The sequence below is a fragment of the Xiphophorus maculatus genome, chromosome 2 (genome assembly GCF_002775205.1).
Source record: "Xiphophorus maculatus strain JP 163 A chromosome 2, X_maculatus-5.0-male, whole genome shotgun sequence".
Lineage (NCBI taxonomy): Eukaryota > Metazoa > Chordata > Actinopteri > Cyprinodontiformes > Poeciliidae > Xiphophorus > Xiphophorus maculatus.
In genome coordinates, this window is record NC_036444.1 from 13,359,484 (window position 1) to 13,382,392 (window position 22,909).

General features: G+C 39.2%; 2 protein-coding genes across 3 annotated transcripts; one reads left to right on the forward strand and one right to left on the reverse strand.

Annotated features, from left to right (window-relative positions):
- Positions 1–124: 124 nt before the first annotated feature.
- fbxl13 (F-box and leucine rich repeat protein 13) lies at positions 125–22,094 on the reverse strand. Of its 2 annotated transcripts, none has more exons than XM_023350775.1 (21): positions 21,951–22,094; positions 21,738–21,844; positions 21,467–21,557; positions 21,319–21,386; positions 16,919–17,073; positions 15,685–15,794; positions 15,484–15,600; positions 14,725–14,820; positions 13,303–13,438; positions 7,069–7,121; positions 5,761–5,861; positions 5,484–5,613; positions 4,972–5,070; positions 3,570–3,690; positions 3,315–3,477; positions 3,119–3,238; positions 2,870–2,993; positions 2,729–2,809; positions 2,438–2,569; positions 935–1,098; positions 125–853 (listed from the first exon to the last, which is right to left on the reverse strand). In XM_023350775.1, the coding sequence occupies exons 1-21, from the start codon at positions 22,020–22,022 to the stop codon at positions 700–702; spliced, it is 2,394 nt and encodes a 797-aa protein (XP_023206543.1). In that variant the 5' UTR covers positions 22,023–22,094; the 3' UTR covers positions 125–699. The 2 variants fall into 2 exon arrangements, with proteins under 2 accessions (XP_023206543.1, XP_023206538.1); XM_023350770.1 differs by having other exon boundaries at positions 2,438–2,572.
- Positions 5,506–13,305, forward strand: LOC111611904 (leucine-rich repeat-containing protein 17-like). The gene is made up of 7 exons (XM_023350784.1): positions 5,506–5,591; positions 7,281–7,536; positions 8,991–9,473; positions 9,548–9,741; positions 10,306–10,461; positions 12,542–12,683; positions 12,762–13,305. The coding sequence occupies exons 2-7, from the start codon at positions 7,412–7,414 to the stop codon at positions 13,045–13,047; spliced, it is 1,386 nt and encodes a 461-aa protein (XP_023206552.1). The 5' UTR covers positions 5,506–5,591; positions 7,281–7,411; the 3' UTR covers positions 13,048–13,305.
- Positions 22,095–22,909: the final 815 nt, after the last annotated feature.

Sequence of the window (22,909 nt, forward strand, 5' to 3'; positions counted from 1 at the left end):
CTTTAAAAATCCCTTTAAAATAAATGCAACAGGCATTTGTGAGTAAAGAACAAGGCGTGGAGCACATGTCATTGTTGCTGCACAGTTCTTACTTTATATAAGTAAGTACAGCAACACTTTTTGGTAAATATTAAACTTTATTCGTCTCATTTACAGTTTGTGCTCTTAGAAGTTGTTGAACATTTATTCTGTGAAAGGGCACAAAATAACAATACAGTAAAAAAAAAAATAAAATCCAAAAATAGACTATAAGGGTTTAGACCTGCAATATAGCTGAATTACTGTGGCAAAGACAGGCAAATTATAACCTGGTTTATAATTGGTTTAAAAAATATTAGTGAAAATAAAAACACTTAAAAGTTTAAAGAAATTTACAAAAGCTCCTAAATCGATGGTTGGAGTGACCAGAAACGGGCCTCAAATTTCTGTCCTTGATGTTGGTCTGCAGCTTTTATGTGCAGCTTTGCTTCATCACACCTGAATGAAATAAGTAGGACTTTAGCAGGACTCTGTAGCTTCTAGTTGTCAGCTGAGGAGGTAATTCAACTGTTCAGGTAGGTTGCATGAAGTATGCGTCTAAAAGTCACAGGACATCTGACTTTTAGAACTAAAGCTTGCGATCTCTGCTTAAAGATAATCAATCCTCCAGGTTTTTCTGTTTTTAAACAGAATTTTGAGCTTTCTGGATGTAATTGCTGTTTATGACGTTCCAAAGTCCCTCTCCATCATCCATTCATCATTATCCTTCGGGATCATTGCAAGCCTGTGTACATTGCAATCAAGCCAGGGGGAAGATTTGTCGCCACTGTACTCCCAGTGTGAGACGCGTCTTTTCAGTTTTATAGCGGCCTCCCTTTAAAAAGAAAAAAAAGGAAATTTGTTAGATAAGCTCTCGCAAAGATCGTAAATGTCAGACTTTTGTCTTTTAATGTACCATGAGATGCCCGTGCAGTCGTTCAATCTGATGGTTTTAAGTGGAGGACAAATCTTTTTTAGGTTTTTAAGAGAGTGATCGGTGAGGAGTATGCAGCCACTCATGTCGAGTTCTAGCAGGTACTGACAGCCAGTGGTCAGATACACGATCGCCATATCTGTCATCTGAACACAAACAAAACGAGGAACTGTAGTGGCTAAAGAAAGATCAAACTTAATACTTAGTGTTGAGAAGAAGTATCCGCTCACATGTTGCAGATCAAATTTTAGTATCAGCAAAGAAAATCTGAATAAATACAAAATGTATTTTCACATATGAAGTCAACCTGGCTCTACGTGAAAAATTTATTCATTAAAAATATTCTGTGGATTGGTAAGAAGAGCAGTACACCCATTTAAATCTGGGTTAAAAACTAACATCACCTATCAGAAAAAGAACACAATCAAACATTGTGTGATTGTGTGGGACTGCTGTGCTGCTTCAAAATCTGGATAATATTGATGGAACCAGGAAATCCTGAAGAATAATGCCCAAGCACATCAGCAAGTCCACTATTAAACATCTGAAACAGAAAACATAAGGTTGTGGGGCAGCCAAGTCAAAGTTTGGATTTAAATGGGAAGCATCATCAAGATCTTAAATAGGGTATTTGTGGCCCAAAAGACTCCAGTTTGGCTGGTTTAGAAGAATCCTCCAAAATTCATCCACAGATGTAAAAGACTCACCACCACTAATAAGAAATGCTTGATGCCTGTTGACACCAAGAGTCAGATGGTTGATTTTAGGAGAGTCCTGATACCAGATTTTTCCAGACTGAGTAAGCCTACTTCAGTTCAGGTACTTGCCGAAGCCGAGTACTATTAACAAGTAGTGAACAAATTGGTACTTAAACGTCACACAATACATTTTTAAAATTAAAATTTATTTAGAACAGAGGGGCTCTTCTTCTTTTTAAGCCTGCAATCCCTTTGACTGTTTCAACAAATCATAAATAGAGCGTGACACACGGATTGTTCGATCTGTAAATAGTTTATAAATTACTCATTAAAAGACACATTTTCTTGTTTTGACAGCTTGGCTAAGCACAGAGGGCAGTCTGTTTGTTTACTATCCTCTGTGTTTTACTAGACATATCTCCAAACTGGACATTTTGGCCACCCTCCCGCCATCCAACTTCAGAAAAGTGATATCGTTTTGGAGTATTGGCTTGTTTTTACAGGTATGAGTGCCAGTACTTGATGTTGGTATCCAGCTAGATACCAATACCAGTATCGGTATCGGGACGCCACTAGTTGACTTACAGAGAAATAACTTTTTTCACACAGGATGACGCTGGGTTGAATAGCGTTTGACAGTAGCTTTTTCGTATTTGCTTAGGTTTTCTTCATTTAATATCAAACTATTTTTTTTACTTGAAAAACTTCAATAAGAAGCAAAATCTGAAGCATTTCTGTTAGGAGAAAAATACAAGCACTTTACTCTATATGCATATGCAAACTGAACCTGTGGACAGGCTGCCATCTTCAGTCTCAAGAGACTCCTGCAGTAAAATGAAATGGCTTTGATTGATGAATCAGTCAGAGCTGGACATTGGGAAATGTCAATGTTCTCCAGATCTCTCACGTTGCCGCACAGCTTCTGTCCGGAAGGAAAATAAGAAGGCATAAAAAGGGATATAACACTGTGCTGATATCTTTCCATTCTCACATCTGCTTCTAAAGAGAGAGATGATTCTACAAAAAACTATCCTGAAGGAAATAAACCTGAGGCCACGAATGGCTGAAAGATGTGTACCTCTATGCCCATATCGGTGACGAATATACACTTGGCAATTACAATCTTCTTTAGTTTTATCTTCCGAAGTGAATCAAGCCCCTAAAATAAAGAACACTGTTATAGTCATCGAGGCGGAGAACATGGAACGTGGTTTAGTACCTGATCACGGATGTTGCAGCCAGACAAGTCCAGAGACTGGATGGAGCTGCCATTCAGGTACTCCAAAGCCATGTCCGTCACCTTCTCACAGTAACTCAAATTAAGGTGGAACAGTTTATGCAACCTAATAAAGTGTTTCCCAAACACAAAAATGCAACATTTTACTTTGTTTGTGCAGGTCATGAGGCAAATAAAGGGAAAATGTAGTTTAACTATGAGGATAGGATGTAGTTAAATCCTGCTAAATACCTTCGTGCAATCCTCCTGATGGAGAACTCACCAATGAGGCCGCACTGACTAATGCTAAGGTGATGCAGTTTATATGCTGAAGGACCTTCAGTCAAATATTTGATTCCAGCATCAGTCACCCTGAAAGACACAATGGAAAACGCTCTGATGTAATTCCATCGATTCAGCAAATGAACCCAACACAACCTCCACCCACCTGCTGCAGAGCGAAACATCCAGGTAATTCAAGTGTTTGAGGGAGGCCACATATCTCATGCCATAATCGGTCATTCCAGGACACTCTACCACGTGGAGCTTGCTGAGAGCAGCGGAGAAGCCGCACAGGGCTTCCCAGCTCACATCAGTTATTTGGTTGTTGCCTAAAGCACACGTGAACAGGTTCCTGCACCAGTGCATAACATCCACACGTGGCTAAGAAAGAGAACAGCAGCAGGATGCAAAATAGTCTCACCCTCTACACTCAAACTCTTCAGATTGGCTACTTTTCCCATTATTTTAAAGGTGATGTCGGACAGGAGAGGACAGCCCAGTACAGAGATGGAGGACATACTGTAACACCTGGCAAGTAGGGCCTGGTAGAACAAAGAAAAAAACACATTTTGTCACTTTTACAGCGCCACCTCGCAGAAGTATTCATACCCTCTGACTCATAAAGTCGTATTACAGAATCAAACTTTTAGATTTTATAAGAAAAAACAACAAAAAGTGAAATGGAATTGGAAGAAAATGACACACAGTTAAAATAAAAAAGAAAGGTTCAGCATGACTTTGTATTCATTCTCCAATTTACTTTAATACTCTGAAATTGAACCCAATTAGTAAATAGTGTCAGTATAAATGTAGATGTTCTGTGAACGCCTCGAAGGTTCTCTAGAGAACAATTGTGAACAAACATTGTCATAAAGACCAGGACACACAGCAGACAGGTCTGGGATAAAGTGGAGAGGTTTAAATCCTTAATAAACATCTTTGAACATCCCAGAGATGAGTTTTTAACCAACCTGACAATAGAATATAACAACTTCAAACCTACCAGAACATGGCCGTCCACTACATCTGACAGGCCACGTAGGGGAAGCATGAATTAGAGTAACTCTTAGTAACTCTGGAGGAGCTGCAGAGTCACTGCTCAGGTGGACAGTACAACTTTCAGCTATTGTACAAATGTACGAATTTGGAAAGAAGAAATCCATTGTTGGGGAAAAAAAGCCATAAGTATTGTTTGCATTTTGCCACAAAGAGACCATGAAGAGACCAAACAAACACAAAACACCGTGACCAGATGACGCCAACACTCGACCCTCTGTGCTACATGCTAAGAAGGTTTGAGTATAACTAGCAATGCACATTACCCTAAAGAAAACAAACAAACAAAAAAAACATATCCATGGTGAAACATGGTGGTGGCTGCATCAAGCTGTTCGAGCTCTATTCCTCATTTTCAGTTTTGCTTTCCACCAGTTAAATACACTAAAACATACAGCAATAGCTGTACAGCTGTTTGTTACAATAGTCTAGTCAAAGTCCAGACCTAAATTAAATTGTGAATCTATGGGAAGACTTGATGATGGATGCTCACAAACATCTACATCTATTCTGACTTGGCTTCAACTTGCTAGCTTCTTCTTCACTGTAATGCACCACTTAATTTTTGGTCTACAACAAAATACCCAAGTTAAATATGCGGGGGTATGAATACTTTTTAAGGAACTGTGTTGCTTCAGTGTTGGTTTGATGTTGTTTATGCACATCACATAATACCCCAGAGTTAGCCATAAAGGCTAGTTTATGATCTCAGAAACATCCGGTTTACTTTGTGTGACTTCTGAAATGTTGCAGAAATAAACTCTTACCAAAACACAGGTGTCTGAGAGAGTTGGCATGTCGTTCATCACAGCCTCTTGGAGAGACGGGCATCCTGCAGAAATGTATTCGAACCCTTTTGGCGTCATCTGTAAAGAGAGAGGGGGCAAAGTGGGGCTCTGTGTTTTCACCCACTTCTCTACTTTTTTCTTTTTTTTTGGCATTCTCTGCATTCTTAAGATCTCATCATGGAAACCATACATCTGGATTCCAGCTAACGCTCGTCTCCGAAGCAATGACTGCAAATGTTACATGGTGTACACATGCGGAGAGGGTGGGTGTGTAAACCCAACCCCTCCACTCAGATGTTTTTCAACTTTCACAGACCTTCCCCCATTCGCTCCGATGCTCCCCAGTGCAGAGGGAGAAACAAGATCAGACACGTGCAAATGGAAGAGTGGATGCATTAGTTGGAAACTGAGTCGAGGAGTAAACTGTTGCTTCGATCGTCAGGAGACTTCGATTGTATTGATTAGGAACCAAAAGAAGCAAAACGGCTGACCTGAATGCATGCGGTTAAGTCGAGGTGCATGAGATTTCGACCACCTTCCTCTGTGGTCAGGGCTATAAATCCTTCATCTGTGAATCTGCGGCAGTGGGCCAGACTCAGGTACTGAAGGCTGAGGCAATTCCTATTTGAAAAAAAGAACTGCCTGATATTTTTATTGTTTATTGTTACTGCTGTGACTGATTACAAGCTTGTCTAGACTAAAAAAAATATGTATGTACATATGGGGTAGAAAAGGCTAAAACTGGAGCTTTGATTTCACCATATTTACCTGAATATTGCTCTCAAAGACTGGTTTGTTATGAGTGTGTAAGAAAGGTTCAGGTAGAGCAGGCACGGACATCCCCCAGTGATTTTCTGAATCATCATATCCTGGTAAAGAGCAGATGTAAATGTGTCAATGTAAAATGTCTCTCTGAACGTCACAAAGATAGATTTACATGTTTTATTTTGAAGCGGACTATTATTAGAAAACATTTCCTTTTGTGTTTTCATTCTCTGGAAAGACATTTAAGACTCAGATTATGTGAAAACAAAGATTATGCTGTTAATAATCGAACATTGGCATTTTCTGGTATGAAACTCTAAAGGTTTGATAGCATCAAAAGAGCTATCTGGCTTTTGATGTATTTACATTATAATTTAGAACAAAAACATTAGTGCAAAAACATTGCTATTTTGCTTTTGTATCAAAATAGCAAAGAAAACAAAATTCCAATTACGGCTAAAATAAACATAATTTGCTGAACTGTTTTTTAAAATTCCCGCTTCATCTAGTAGTTGTAAAAAGCTCATTGCATGGATTCTTGCATGTGTTTACAGTTTTTTCCTTATGAAGTAAAGCATGTATATTAGCTGATTACTTTGTCTGAATCGGCTGCTGAACTAGAATTAACCAATCACACTTTTTCTTTACATAAATAAAATTTAAAAAAGGTCTGACTGAACAGACATGCAGCTTCTAGCTTCCCAACAGTGTCATTCCTTTACTGGTCATGCCATAACCATATTCACTTTTTGAATGCTAAATATTTCCGAAGAGTCAAACTTGTATGTTTTGAGAGGTTGGAAAAAGTTTAGCAGTTGATTGGCAGCAACATGTAAGGGTGGAACTGAGACAATGTACACAGCACAAGGAAAACTTTAGACACAGAGAGACATAACCTGTCATCGAACTGTAAGGATTATTAAACATGTGAACAGCGGGGTGGAAAGTTTTAGCCAACTTTTTTGTGCCTTTATACCCGTATCCGGGTGCCAGCAGCTGAGATCAAATGTAACATTAGATTCGAACTAAAACCACTGAAAAAAGTTTACTGTAAACTTTTGCTTTCCTTTTCTTCACACTGTAAAATAATAATAATAATAAAAAAGAGATTTCCGACTGCTGGTCAAAAATGAGTCAGAGTGATTCATTTGTGTGGGGAATGTGGTTTCCAGAAATCCTGCCAATCTATAATTCAATGCAGGATGTCGTTAAATCAACATGACGAATGTTTTAGTCTTAAAACTTCATATATAATCTAAAAACGATCTCTTTTAGTTTCAAGATTTTGAAACCATCTACTTGTTTACTTACAGAAATAGCTAAGCACTCTGACAAGTTGAGTTCCTGCAGGTTTTTGCATTCGCCTAAAGGAAAGAAAAGAAAAAACACAAAATGAGCAAAGCAAGGCTTGTTAAATTCTGTTTTCATCTACTTACTAGTAATAAACCTTGATAGATATGAATTTTATGTGATGTCTCTTCTCTTTGATGATGTGCTGACTTGAGCTTTTTTTCCCCCAACAGAGTAAAGAGAATCTGTGTTACATCAAAACCAACACAGCTGCCCATTAGACAGCAGACTGAAGACTTCCATCACAGATTCCTGCTTTGACTCTAGTTTCTGTAGCTGAAAATAAACCCCTGCAGTGTTCAGGATGCGCGTGATCTCATCGGTCTTTTTAGCCTTTGTGGCTCTTTCGCTGCTCCCGTCCATTGAGTCAAAGAGACCAGGAAAGGGCAGAGGACTTAAACGTGCGAGGCAGAAACTTACACGGGAAAGGTATGGATTTACTGCTGTTTACAACTCTGTTTCCAGAGACTTCAGTGTTTATAAATCACAACGAGCTGAGATTTGTTTGGGTTCGTTTCCAAAGAATAAGAATGAGGGCTTTTGGGAATCACAGCAGATCAGGGGCATAACCATGATCTCCCAAGTGAGGGGGCCAAATTTTTCAGAGGTCTGTTGAGTGATTTATCATTGTCCCGCATCCAATCACAACTGTCCTTAGTGGCTAAAAACACACATAATCACTAACAGCCACAGTTCAGCAGCAGGGGACCAATTTTATATTTCTAAACTACTAAATCTAAAGTTTTATCTGCCAAACTCTGAGTGAGCTGACAATTACCCTGGAACATTTACAGGTTTAGTAGCCAGATCATTACGTCTCAAATGGCAACAATAAATAAAGTAAGACACCATTCCCATTAACAAATGATTAGCACACAAAATGCAATAGTAGTTACAGGCCAGAGGGTAATAAGTCTCATAATTTTATTTAATGGCATGAACATGAAAAGTGATATTTTAGTCAAATGTGACAGCACAGATGTGAAAGTTAATAAAGTTACATAAAAATCTGTTGCCTATTCAAACACAAATAATGCAGAAATCAAAATATATCAGAAAATTAAAAAAAGTCTAAAAGTAAACGTCTCCCTGTTCTACCTATGATTTAGTCAAAAGGATTTGGAAAGTGAAAGATTTATTCTGAAATATCTGTGAAAACTCTGTCCTGAAACCTAACACATCATTGTTCTGTTGCTAATGTCTGATCTATGACTCTTTGCTCTTTCTATTGTGCCAATAAATATTTCTTTTAAATATATGGAAAGCAAATATGAACACAACTTTTGCACTGAAATTAAAGAGTGTTATAGCTTTGACTAACTAGCAAGGGATGTAAAATAAGTAACATTAGTATTCTTGTTATCTAGCTTAAGATGATATATTGGCATGGGTTAACTAGTCATTACTTAGCTACCATTATCTGTATGCAGCAGCATTATTCAACTTACACATTTTGTTTGGAAGAAAACGCTATAAAGTTCTTAACTTTTTGAGCTTTTGGCTCTGGCAGGTTGCATACAAAAACTTTGTTTCTTATCAGTTTTAAAAATTTCATTTGATTGGGCCATGGTGTGATGCTTTTAGTCAATCTTTGTTGTAATTGTACAGAGACACAATGAAATTTCATTTCAGTACAGCCAGTCTGACTTGTATTCACTTGTATTCAAGTGATTTCACTTTCAGGTAGTGGTAGTGAAATTTGAGAAGTTTTACTATAACAGACATTTTGCTTGATGACCTGAAACATGTGAAAACCAAACAAAAACAGAAGAAATCTGTAAGGAGTTAAATACTTTTTACAGCACTGTGTTGATGTATACAACTTGTACAGCGTTTATGTAGAAACTGTGAGATGCTGGACTTTTTTGTGTCTTTTTCCAAAGGTCAAGGATGAAGGCTCTGCGGCGTCAGAGCAGATCAGGCTTTTCTGGGATTGTTATACCGAACTGTTCAGAGATGACTCAATCTGGAGAAATATATCTGGATTGTCAGGACCAAAGTCTCACTTCCATCCCCATGGCAAGCACCTGGTCCAGAGTACCTAACCATCTCCTTCTGGCCCGCAACCAAATTAAAGCGCTCCGCAGTGGATCCTTCCTTGGATATGAACGTTTATCCAGTCTGGATCTTCAACAGAATCAGATCTCACAGGTGGAGGAAGACGCTTTTCAGGGTCTAACTCACCTAACCACCCTGCTGCTGCAACACAACCAACTGAGAACGCTCAGCGAAGAGGCGCTCATCCCAATGCCAAACCTTCAGTATCTGCGTCTCTACGACAATCCCTGGAAATGTTTCTGTCCAATGGAAAGCCTCATACGCACTCTTCAAGTCCCAAGCAACCGTAACCTAGGAAACCATGCCAAGTAAATGACGCCACCAGATATTTAATAAGAGCATCATTGATTTACTGTTAACCTGTAAACAACTCATGTTCTAGGTGTGCAGAACCGGTCAGCCTTAAGGACAGGAAGCTGAAGCAGATTAATCCTGACTTACTGTGTGAGGAATTCGGCAAAAACGTCAACGTCACTCAAACTGTAGAGCCCAATCCGATCCGCGGCAAATTAGACGCCACCGCGCTGTGCCACACTTACCTTTTCCCCGTCACATGGATGGACTGCAGGAACCGAGGCAAGTTCAAGATCAGGCTTTATTAACGTTTCTCTACCGTAAGCCCTAAAGCTGGTCCTGTAATTCCCAACACATGATCTTATGTAACAGAGGGGATAAGAAAAAATACAATCTGTCACAGAGCAGATGATTCATAATTACTCATAAAAGAGTAATTATGAAAGAGCTAAACATTTTTTTTTTGAAAGAGAAGCATTTTCATGGCAAGACATAAAATGAATCAATGCACATCTGTCTCTTTTCAGTGCTGAGTCAGTTACTCCTTTATACGCTGATTAATGTAAATTTATTAGCACCTTATCTGGTTGGAGAGAGAGTTTTGGCCAGCGTTTCAGTGTAAAAATATTTAAATTTTTCGTATAAATGGACTAAATCAGTTATGTGTTACTGCCTTCTCCTAGATATATTTGAAGCTGCAGCTCGTCTCTTTTGCAAGTAGCAGAAATGTGGAATCCAAGATAATTTACTACAACAGTCTTTCATTTAATAAATCATATGTAGGTGAATATGGATAAAAAAGTAGCATTTTAATAAATGTAATCACCCCTTTCTGTGTATGTTTAGGTCTAACGGAGGTGCCTTCAGGTATTCCAGACAATGTTGTTCGGGTCGATCTGTCCCTTAATAAAATCCATCATCTCAAACCCAGAGATTTCCAAGGAGCAAAAAGCCTCAGAATCCTAAACCTCAGCAGCAACGACATGCAGCGGATCGACACAGGTGGGCGTTACCCCCCATGCTCACAGATTCATCAAGGTTGCTGGATATAACAACATGTCCTGTATGTAATCATCACAGTAATACTTAGAATGAATTGCTACACATATGCAGTTGTGTTTATCTTAATCCGGAGTCCAAAAAGTGGGGAACAGTTAAACAACTGCTGTGGCTTCAGTTTTTCCCTTTTTAATTTTGAGCAGTGGAGGGCATTCAGCCATACATCTGTATACAGGCTTAGCTTTATTTATGACGAGGTATACAAGGAGATGTGCTGATATATAGCCTCACTGTGTTTGAGTAAATCACAGCCCACTGGTAGGAACTGAACTTACATCAGCAGCCAGCAGCTAATGCCGCTGGCTGCTTAAACTGAAGTCTATTTAACTTAAATGTCAGATCTGGGTCCCTGAAAGGACATGAACCTAATCATGCTCTGTGAACAGTCCATTTACTGGAAGCAATACAAACTAATACCAGTGTAAAGTTGTGTTCAAAATAACTGCAGTCCAGAATCACCTATTAAGTTAATCACAGATTTTTGGTAGAATTGTTATTCCTACATGCCAAATAATGCCTAGTAGGAACAGAAGAGTAACGGGAAACTGAACACACTGCAGATTCATGCTGCAGATACTGTGCAGCACAATATTAACAGCAAGGGGTTTGTCCAAAGTAATAGAAGTATCCAGTTCGATCAGCAAGATCTTTCATTCTGAGATAAAACAGGACTCAAATTGGCAGCCCTTAGTTAAAGCTGCAGTATGTAACGTTTACAAACATATATGTTTTTTACATATTTGTTAAAAACATCATAATGTCATGAAAGAATAAGGTAAGTCAGATAATCTGTGAAAAAAATAAAAATCGAGCTCCTCTGCCTTCTCCCAGTACTCCCAGCAGTAACTACAAAAATACCCCATCCAGTCAGAAACAACCAATCAGAGCCAGTCATTCAACTTCATGCCAGGCCACATGGCACCACAATGTGTCCTGCCATGTGGCCATGAATGCTAAGGCTAGCTAATATGGCCACCATTGATGGCAGGTAAGCAGTTTTCCTGTAATGGTGCCATTACCATATTTAGCAGCATGTATACTAACTTGACTGGCAGTGCTAAGATCCTCCTGGCTCTGATTGGTTGTTTTTGACTGGGAGCTGTGCATTTCTTCAGACAGCAATCATAGCTCAGGGAGGAGGAGGAGGAGCTTGATTTTTTCACAGCTTATCTGTTCAATATTATACTATTGAACAGATAAGATAAACACTATAACAGTGTTTCTCAATTCTGGTCCTCACACCCCCCTGCCCTGCATGTTTTAGACGTTTCCCTTCTGCCACACACCTGGATTGAACCTGTGGGTGATTAACAAACTTCTGCAGTACTTGATGGTCATGCAATCATTTGAATCAGCTGTTCTGGAATAGAGGCACATGTAAAACATGCAGAGCAGGGGGCCTGAGGACTGGAATTAAAAAGCACTGTACTATAACAACATGGTGACACTTTTAATACATATAGAAAAATTTATTTTGTAAAAGTTAAATACTGCAGCTTAAATTTTGAAATCTGGGGAAAATGGCCAATCTTGACATTGTTCAGGAATCTTGATTAAAAAGTTGATTTGAGAATGTGAAATACCTGAAATAGTGCCAAAAACGTTTGGATGCTTGACTGAGTGAATAGACTTAGTCACTGATCATTTCCAGGGTAATCAAAGAATGGTTAAAGTGAACACTTGGGTCAACAGACCCAATGTGAAGTCAAGCTAGAGGCAAGAAACCTCTTCAAACCTCTGAAACTAGCTGAAGAGGAAAGAGCACATTTACTGGTCTTAAAAAAAATGGTGCAACACCTTTGGACAGTTTGTCAGAGGTTCCTCAAACTTGAAACTTGTAAGTTTCAGCTTCTGCGCAAAACTAGAAGGCATAAATAATTTGCATCCTTCAGTCCGTCATGCAATGAAAACGAATGAGAAACAGAACTTCTTGTGTTTTAAAATGTTTGTTGGCATGGTGGTATATTTGTTTATGTTAGAGCACTTCTTCTTAGGAGTCAATCACTGGTCTACTGTTTTGTAGGGTCCCTGTCTGGGCTTTTACACCTTCAAGAGCTGGACCTGTCATCCAACCAGCTGCATTTTGTTCAGTATGGAGTTCTTGAAGATTTGTACTTTTTGTCCAAGCTAAAACTAGGAGGAAACCCTTGGATGTGTGACTACAAGTGAGTTCTACTCCCAAACCACTTACAAAGACTCCAAAGACTTATTCTAACACTTGCTTACTTTTTCTTTCCCCCCAGTATACACTACATGGTATACTGGCTACGTCTGCATCCAGGGGTGAAGTACTCTGGCCTGCTGTGCCAATCTCCTCTACAATATATTGGGGAGAGAGTGGAGGACTATGTGCATTCCTACAACAGAGACTGTCCTAAGGACAGACAGCTCAGCAAACCGGATCAAAACCAAAGGGACGCCGAGCTTTGGGACTCACCAATGGAACTACAAGGAGCAGTAGAAGAAGAAGAGTTGGAGCCGAGCCATCTGAGAGCGCCACAAAAATACCAGATCTTCCGACTGGCCTGACTCAAGTGATTTGTTTTTAATAAAGACTTTTTTTCTCACTTTCTGTCAATACAGTACAACAGTTTGCATCAGATTGCTATGTTGCATTTTGATTTTTCCTTTTTACAGTTTGTCAGCTAATTCATAATATAAACAGTCCCACTGCGGCTGGTTTGACTTTAGCATTTTAAACAGCACGGCTAACTTTTGATCACCTATGGATATTGGCACAAGTAAAAGACATAAGAAGCCATAAATAAAGAAATTAAAACTCACTGATATATTTTAAGCTGGACCATTTTGTCGTATGGCAGCCACGCAGGTTCAGGTGGGTCACAAAGGGCCGGTAGCTCTTCAGTATTTTCTGCACTATAGCGTCTGTCACCCAGTCTTTCCCCACCGAGAAGTCAATCTAGCAGAAACAAAAACACTTTAGGCATAAACCTTTACCACTGTGCTAATAGTATTTAACCTACTTCAGCTTTTTCAGATTATGTAACATTATAAAAACAATGTAATTTCCAGATATTTCCAGATAGAACAACACAACTAAACATGAAGTTCAAGGGGAGATTTATATGGGTTTGAATTATTTTATAAATAAAAAGCTGAAATGAATCGCTGTCATATGTGTGCAGCTCCCCGAGTAAACTTTGTGTAGAGTCATCATTTTCTGCACTTCATATTGATGTCTCTATCAGGTTTGCACATCTAGAGAAATACATTTATGCTCATTCTTCTTTGTAAAATAGCTCAAGCTCATTCAGTTTAATTTACTTGCTCAGATTCTTAGTTGGATTTCAGTCTAGACTTTGACTGTGGCTTTTTAATGGACAAATATACTTTAATCTGACCCATTATTTTGTAGCTCTATGTTTTAAAAAAACATAGAGCTACAAAATAATGGAAACCTTCAAGGAAACCTGTTAGAGGTTCAAGGATTGTGCTCCATTTAGCCCCATCCATCTTGATATCAAGACATACCAGCTTCCATGCCCCTGCTAAAGAAAAATATTCTCTTGCTACCAGCATGTTTTACTATGACTACTGCCTGTTGAGGGCAATGTGTGATTTTGTTCAGCATGCAGGACAGAAAGTTATATTTTGATCTCATCTGACCACAGCGTGTTCTTCCACACTTGTAGAGTCCTCAACATGGCTGATAGGTCTTCTTGTTGCTGTCTCTGATAAATGCTCTTCCCCCCTGGTCTGTTGGTTTAAGAGTTAAACCTTAAACCAAGATTTGTAGCTGTGCCATATTCTTTCTATTTCCAGATAATAGATTGAAAAGAGATATTTAAAATGTATATTTTGTTAGCTAACCTTCCTGTCCTGTCTGCTGTGTTCATTAGTCTTCATGATCTTGTTTGCTTTCTAATGTTCTTCAATGTACTGTTGTATTTACATTGGTATTAAATTACAGACAGAAAAAACTAATCATCAATTGACTTCTGATGGATTTTATTTGGGGTTTTTAAAGTTAAAGGGGTCATGTTGTAAAACTATGAGTCTTTAAATCTACTACTACTATTGTCATTTTCCTTTATTATGTTTTAGGGTTTTTTTATTTAGTCTGTCACATAAAACCCCAATAAATGGCACTGAAGTTTGAATTTGTTGCAGCTATGAAATTAAAAACCTTAACGAGCATGAATACTTATTTGTGCTAATCCTCTATAAATATTTCACAGCACACACCTGACTCCACAACGTGCCTGAGTGGACAATCGCTTTCCAGGTATTGGAGACCTCAGAACAGTTTAGCCAGTCCCTTAATTCTAAATACTGAAAGATCTGAGGAAGAAAAAGAGATTTACACAAGTTTCAGACAAAAGATACTGGCACAGAAATTCAGACAAAAACTATGACACAACTTTGATGCTGACAGATTGATAGTTGTTCCTTGGTTTTACAGAACCCAGTCTGGGTACTGACAGCACCCAGACTGGGTTCATCGTCTCTTTTGCCACTTTTTTTATGGCAGAGATATGTAAACGAGCAGCCCCTGTCCGTTTCCAAACATAGTCATGCTGAAGCACTATTTATCAGGCGAGACAGTGTACAGAAACACCAGGGTAAGGAAGGCCAACAGAGCTCTCACTTTGCCAGCAGCTGTGAATCCAAAACAAGCAAAGGCTAAACGTGGAGCGAGAAAGCATGGTTAATAATAGACCACGTTAAAACGGCTCATATTTTAGTGTATATGAATGATGTATAAATATATGCATGAGACACAGACTGCAATAAAACTATAATGATCAGCATCTGAGTTTAATCACTCAGAGAGCCTGGATGCAGGATTACAGCAGAGTTCACACGCTGCCTTATATAACAAATTATCTCATCACTGACTCCTTACAGAGGGGAACAGAGTAGCCGGAGCTTCGACATGAAGACCAGGATAATACTGACAATACTATCTAAACAAATGAATGGTGAGAGCTGCAGATGAGATACCTTCAGTGAGAGGTGATGAGGGAGCTCTGCGATTCCATCAACTCTTTTCTCCAAAGGCTCAGTCTGAGAAGGCTGCTGACTTTTACCGTCAAATTCTTTGACATTTGTCTCCAACTTCTGCCAGAGTCATATAAGAACAAGAACTGGTAAATGAGAAAGCAGCTTATGTTTAGCATATTTTCAGAGGAATATCTTTAGTACCTCGAAATACTCTTTTCGCCTCTGTGAATCCATAGCAATGACGTGCCAAAACGATATGCTGCGCTTGACGCGGATTTTGTTCAGCAGACTCTGAAGTTTCGTAATGCTCTCTAAATTAATGAGAAACTTTTCTTTAACAATGAACTAGATATTACAAAAAAAAAACAACTTGACTTTATTATACTTAGCTGACTAGTCTGCCAGTTCATGTTTTCAACTGCCAGACTAATAATAGTCTGCCAGTTAATTATAATAATAATAATTATAATATTAATATTATAATATTAATATAATAATAATAATAATATTTCTCTGGACGCTTTGGCTTCCCAGAATATGTTTGGTAATCATGACAGCTAGGTCAATTGATTACTGTAAATTGCCCTTAAGTGTTAGTTTATGTGTGTGTGGGTGTGTGTGTGGGGGGGTGTGTGTGGGCGTGGGGGTGTGTGGGGGGGGGTGTGTACTTGCCCAGCTATCCTACTTAGGATGATTTCTGGCTTATTTACTGACCTCCTGAAGACCAAGAGGCCTTAAAGGTTTTCGGGTTATGGGTTAGGTTTAAAACTAAGGTGTGAACTGAGTTCAGGTTAGGTTTAGCATAAAAGTCAGGGTTAGGCTGTAGAAATAAATAAAAATGAATGGAAGTCCTTGTGACGATAGAAAGCCATATTATGTGTGTGTGGGAGAGCGTGCATAGTTGTGTTGCCCTGCAATGCAGAGGCACACAGGTCGACGAAATGCCGACCTGTCCAGTGTGTCCCCAGCCTCTAGTCCCCTCTAAAAGCCTCTAATGGCTGCTGCAATCTTTTATTAACTTAATTCTAAAATTTATGTCTTTGCTCGCTCTACTCTGCTCCGGTGCATTAAAAGTCTATCATATGCTGAGGTCATGCCATTCTCACCCTATTATGAGAGTCTTGGTTTTAGCCCTAAATTCATTAAAAGTGTAGTGTAGGGAAGGGATATTGCTTTGGCATGATATCTTCTCAAAAAAAAAAAAAATCAGCAAACATGCCCCTAAAGAGTTCAGAATTTATTGCCAGTCTCCAGCTACATTCAGGATAAATTGAGTCACCGGACTGGAACAATCCAACAGCATCTGGAAGGATTTTCAGCTTGGACACATATTTAACCACAGCAAATGTTTTCTATGGCTTCACTAACTGGAATGGGACGCGTTTCAAAAACAATAAATCAACAGCATTCGTTATAATTTCTCACCATCACCTACCTGCTCTTCTATTCTTGTGTAACCTCACAAAGTTCAGCCATCTAATGAATGCAGCATTCTGGCTCTTCTTCTCATCATGTGCCTTTGCCACCTCCATCTGCAGAGCCATCTCTATGGCTTCTTCTTTCTTCTGCTGAATGAACTTCTTCCACGCCCTGTCACACCACGGCAGGCACAACTCATCAATAATTCAGCCAACCGAGACAAAAGAGAGGCTGTGAGGGGTCCCAGCATTAATTATACAGGAGTCGGTCCAATCTAATATTTGCCAGTCAAATTTATTTTATCTTCTAGAGTTGTATTGTTGGGCAGCAGGAGAAATAATGGTAACGGAGATGATTTCCAGTGACATAGAGTGTCCACATAAAACTCCACTGCTGAAATTATTCCGAGAAGGAAACAAATGGTTTGCCAGGAACAGGAAATGTAGGGAATAAAATAGAAGTGCATTCCTTTAAGTCTCTGTGTGTATACTTCCTGTTTATATCTGATTGGTAGCTGGGAAGCTTTTTTAAGTAAATTACTGCCACCACTAGATTGGAAGGTGGATCTGGAGGCAGAAAGAGGAGATAAAAATACATTTAGCTAAATAATCTAGTTGCCTTCAGAAACAAAATAACCTTGGTGTATATGTTGTCTGATTTATCCTTAAAGAGCCCAGTTAATGTGAAGTCCTGATGTTTTTCCCTTTTCTTAGTATCCTCTGAAAAGCTGCTGCACCTGCAGGTAATTAAGCAGATTCTCACACAGGCAGCTGCAGTTTTCATCAGGGATCTGCTGTTTCCACTCTGCTGCTGCATGTGCTGTCAAGGATCTTTCATTTGGGTATAAACACCTGTAACATTTTATATGTTTTGCTCTAATTTGGTTGATTACTTTGTATCTTTAAAATATTTCTGTGTTTCCTGGTTATGCATGCTTTTATGGGGCTACATCTGCTAGAAGGGAGCAAAGCTTTGTTTCATTGCAGAGTAAACCAATTTTCTATGAAGACGGGTTGGATTTTGGCTCTGTTGGAAGCTTCCCTGAAGAGATGGTGCAAAGCCAACCAGATATGGTGGATAAAGACACTGAAGGTGAAAATGGACAAAACGTTTGCAGCAGTCGAGATAAAAATGACCAAGTACTGGATGAATACAGCTTCTTCACAAAACCTCCTGATTTCACTCAAAACATCATGATCCCGTCTACTCTTCACAACAACCAAATGCTTATCCAGCAATTTGTTGAGTGTTTCCGAAAACAGTCATGTTCAGTCAGGCTATGAGCAGAGCAAATTCTCCTCGAGCAAATTGTCTGGTGATTCATTCATCAATCATAAAACTGTAGCTGATTTTGACCGCCCATCTCAAGATTTCATCTTCTTTTCAAAGAGGAGATCTAGTTTAGTTCTTCTACGTTACAGGTCAAAGGACCTTAAGGCAAAATACATGCCTGTGTTTTCATCTGGTGCCGACAACAGTAAGGGATTCCACAGAGTGGGTCAATCTCATGTCCTTTCTCTACACAAACCCCCATCTTTGAATTACTCACAACTCATCAATAATTCAACCAACCGAGACAAAAGAGAGGCTGTGAGGGGTCCCAGCATTAATTATACAAGAGTCGGTCCAATCTAATATTTGCCAATCAAATCTATTTTATCTTCTAGAGTTTTATTGTTAGGCAACAGGAGAAATAATGATAACAGAGATGATTTCCAGTGACATAGTGTCCACATAAAACTCCACTGCTGAAATTATTCCGAGAAAGAAAATGCATTTAAAATAATATGGATTGCCAGGAAATAAAATAGAAGTGCATTCCTTTAAGTCTGTGTGTGTATACTTCCTCTTTATATCTGATAGGTAGCTGGAAAGCTTCTTTTTTTTTTCTTTCTCCCCTGCAGGGGGTCTTTTTGTGGGCTCTAGTGTCCCTTATATGAAAGTAGGCTGACAGGAAAGGAAAGGGGGTGAGAGAGGAGGGAAGACATGCGGCAAATGTCGCCGGTTCCGGGAATCGAACCCACGACAGCCGAGTCGAGGACTCGAGGCCTGCAAACCTGGGTCGCGCTATGCCCTACGCCACCACAGCACGCCGCCTGGAAAGCTTTTTAAAGTAAATTACTGCCACCACTAGATTGGAAGGTGGATCTGGAGGCAGAAAGAGGAGATAAAAATACATTTAGCTAAATAATCTAGTTGCCTTCAGAAACAAAATAACCTTGGTGTATATGTTGTCTGATTTAATCTTAAAGAGACCAGTTAATGTGAAGTCCTGATGTTTTTCCCTTTTCTTAGTAACCTCTGAAAAGCTGCTGCACCTGCAGGTAATTAAGCAGATTCTCACACAGGAAGCTGCAGTTTTCATCAGGAATCTGCTGTTTCCACTCTGCTGCTGCATGTGCTGTCAAGGATCTTTCATTTGGGTATAAACCCCTGGAACATTATATATACTGTGTATATATATATATATATATGTTTTGCTCTAATTTGGTTGATTACTTTCTATCTTTAAAATATTTCCGTGTTTCTGGGTTTCTTGGTTATGCATGCTTTTATGGGGCTACATCTGCTTTCCTCCTCAAACTGGTAAACATGTCAGGTGTTTTTTCCCCCTCTGTTTAAATCCCAGTGAAAATAATGTGCTGTTTATCTACTGATAGGTTACAATAATGCACATGGGCACAGTCTAACTGGAGTCCACAGACCTCAAGCCAGGTTATTCCTGGGGACAATTTATAGGCAGCTGATGAGAATAATATATATGCTAAAAGGGAGCAAAGCTTTGTTTCATTGCAGAGTAAACCAATTTTCTATGAAGACGGGTTGGATTTTGGTTCTGTTGGCAGCTTCCCTGAAGAGATGGTGCAAAGTCAACCAGATATGGTGGATAAAGACACTGAAGGTGAAAATGGACAAAACGTTTGAAGCAGACGAGATAAAAATGACCAGGTACTGGATGAATACAGCTTCTTCACAAAACCTCCTGATTTCACTCAAAACATCATCATGCCTTCTACTCTTCACGACAACCAAATGTTTATCCAGAAATCCGATCACCATCCATATAATGGCTTTGCTCTCCCAGAGCTCCTTTCAAATGACATACCCAATGATAGTCCCCCTGGTGGACACAAAGACACTTGAGTGTTTCCAAAAACAGTCATGTTCAGGCAGGCTGTGAGCAGAGCAAATTCCCCTTGAGGAAATTGTCTGGTGATTCATTCATTAATCATAAAACTGTAGCTGTTTTTGACCGCCCATCTCAAGATTTCATCTTCTTTTCAAAGAGGAGATCTAGTTTAATCCTTCTACGTTACAGGTCAATGGACCTTAAGGCAAAATACATGCCTGTGTTTTCATCTGGTGCCGACAACAGTAAGGGATTCCACAGAGTGGGTCAATCTCATGTCCTTTCTCTACACAAACACAAAAAAATCTTTGAATTACTTCATACCACAAAATTATATCTACGTTCCAAATTATGAAGGCATAAATGAGAAGAAAGCATCCAAGTCCTTTCATGCATACAAATCCAGTGTTTTATCAAGAGACCAAATGATGGAGCGAATCCTTCCACATGCTTGCAGCAGGTTTCTCCTGAATCACCTTCAAAATTTCTCTTTCCACATTTTGAGTTGGATGCAAATAAACCTCAAAAGGAGCAGGGTGGCTTTCACTTTGGATTTAATGTGAAACCTTTCACTCCACTGCATGACTCGGCTGGACGTTCCAGCACTCTTGGACACCAGAAGTTCCACTCCAGCCCATTTATTCTGGCTGCCCATCCTGAATACAATTTTACTCGTTACAAGCCAAATGAAAATGTTTTCACTCCACATAAAGCTATCCAGACAGAAATCTCCCCTCAGCGTCGCCTGAGCTCCTTTTCCGCTCAAGACAAATTCCTTTTCCTAAATGGTGGCTATGAAGAAGCAATGAAAGCTGGCTTGCTAAAACCCATAAGCCAGCCAGACAGCTTGCAGACGCTTTCTGAAACTATGGAAACGGAGCACACTAACTTTGCCTCTTGGCCCTCGGAGCTGTTGTCTGAACCCAGAGATGCAGATCTGAACTGCTTCATCTGGAAGAACACAAAAACTTCTTCTCACCCAAAGCCCCAAAAATCCTCCTGCTGCTCTGTGAAAGCATACATCAAGTCCAAAAGCCGCTCCACAAGGGCAACAACGTTCTTGACAAGGACCTGTTACAAATGGGCAAGGCTGATAAACGGCAATGGAAATCTGCTGTAAGATATTGTGTATATAGACGCCGTTCACACTTCAATTTGCAAAATGACTTGGAAAAATCGTGAAGAAAGCTTCCTGAAGTCACAAAATGGTATGTCACATGTTTATATATACTTCTTTAAATTTCACTGAGTGTTTGTAATTCTTGACAGCAAAAGTATAGACCTACCTGAAGCATAAACCCAGTAAGTGTCTCACGTAACAAGAGGCAGCCTTTTCTAATTGACAATATAGCTCCTGCAAAGCACATAAATGCCTAAATTAAAATTTATTCACTTCCAAAATCTGTATTTCACTATTAAATACTTGTACAATACCATTTGGGCGCTTTGGGCACTTGTGTCTCCAGCTCTGGATTTCAGAGAATCTTTTGTAATGAAATTGTTTACATAATCAACAAATTTTTGCCTGCAAAACAAACAAACAAACAAACAAACTTTCACTGTATGAATTTATGCTTGATTGCAGGGAAAATTGCTGCGTTAATGCTCCCCCTTTATCCAAGACAACTTCAACTTTCAGTATAAGGAAAAGCATGAGAAAGGGAGCCACCAAGCGGTTGTTTTATCAAATGTAGGAGGTACATACCAGTCGACAGTTTGCAGATTAGCATGTCCCTGGAATGCAATAAGCACTCTTTTAAGGAACTCCACTGGTTCATTGGGACAAGTCAGACAGGCGGCTGTCAATAATGCCTGTTGAAGAAAAGTAGATCGGTGTTTTAAAGCCAGTTTTAAAGGTTCTTGAACTCTTACAGCTACCCGTATCTACTTGGATGCTTATGCGTAAAACTTTTCCTACCTTGCTTATTTGTGGGAGGCATTGTTTAATTTCACTCATCTTCAAGCTTCTGTCTGTGTCTGCAGCTGCCATGTTTTCTGTGTGCGGCACAGCTGACTAGCACGACTATATGTTTGCTTCTCCGTTAGCACTGTTTTATTTCCACTTAGTCAGACCTTCCGATTTCGAAATGCATTGTTGCTAGGCAACGGAACAATTGAGCAGTGATTAAGGCAAGATGTTTGCATATTTATTAAATATCGTTTGAATACACAAGGTAAACTTACAGCACATTCAATTTGTCCCTAGTTTGTTGGAATCTCTTTAAAATAGTGGCTTAAGCAGTGCTGTGCAGTACTTGGCTCAAGAAGTGACAAATTCTCGTGTTTTTGTTTAACTTGTAACTAGAATTAGCTCAACTCGAGTGTATTAACTGGAATTTGTACTGAAGTTATATTAGGATTTTTTTTATATTGACTTCTTAACTGGTTTGCATTTAACTAATTTTGTCTGGTTGTCCACTCTTGCATTAAAAAGCCTACCTCTATAGATTTTTGTTTTTAAACTACTAGTACTTTGGCCTCGCTCCAGTTGGGACAATGATGACAGAATTTACAAGTGCAAATGTTTTTTTTTTGTTGTTGTTTTTCCTAAATTATTATACCAAGGTTGTGTGACTAGTCAACAATTGTGCCACATTAGCAACCTAAAATAACACATGGCCTATTTCTACACCTCCCAATCGGAAATGCAAACCTGTCCCGCCAGAGAAGGTTGAATATCTAGTCAGAAATTAACAAGAACACCACTTGCAATTGCAACTGTAAAAATCAGCTGCAGAGACTGTATCGAGTGGGAGTAATAAATCGGAATTACATTTATTTTTTATCTAACTCAGCTCTCAAGGATTACAAATAAAGCCACAGTCAGCTTGCCGCAGGGATGAACATTGGACAACTAAAACTAACGCTGGTAGATTT

Bases quoted from the DNA above. Each gene is read 5' to 3' on its own strand.
- fbxl13 (XM_023350770.1), bottom strand. From the start codon at position 22,022: ATGGCAGCTGCAGACACAGACAGAAGCTTGAAGATGAGTGAAATTAAA. The intron at 15,601-15,684 runs GTACTAAAGATA...TGACTCTGGCAG, and splicing joins GGCGAAAAGAGTATTTCGAG to AAGTTGGAGACAAATGTCAA. The intron at 5,071-5,483 runs GTCAGCCGTTTT...CTCTCTTTACAG, and splicing joins ACTTAACCGCATGCATTCAG to ATGACGCCAAAAGGGTTCGA.
- LOC111611904 (XM_023350784.1), top strand. From the start codon at position 7,412: ATGCGCGTGATCTCATCGGTCTTTTTAGCCTTTGTGGCTCTTTCGCTG. The intron at 9,742-10,305 runs GCAAGTTCAAGA...GTGTATGTTTAG, and splicing joins GATGGACTGCAGGAACCGAG to GTCTAACGGAGGTGCCTTCA. The intron at 12,684-12,761 runs GTGAGTTCTACT...CTTTCCCCCCAG, and splicing joins CCTTGGATGTGTGACTACAA to TATACACTACATGGTATACT.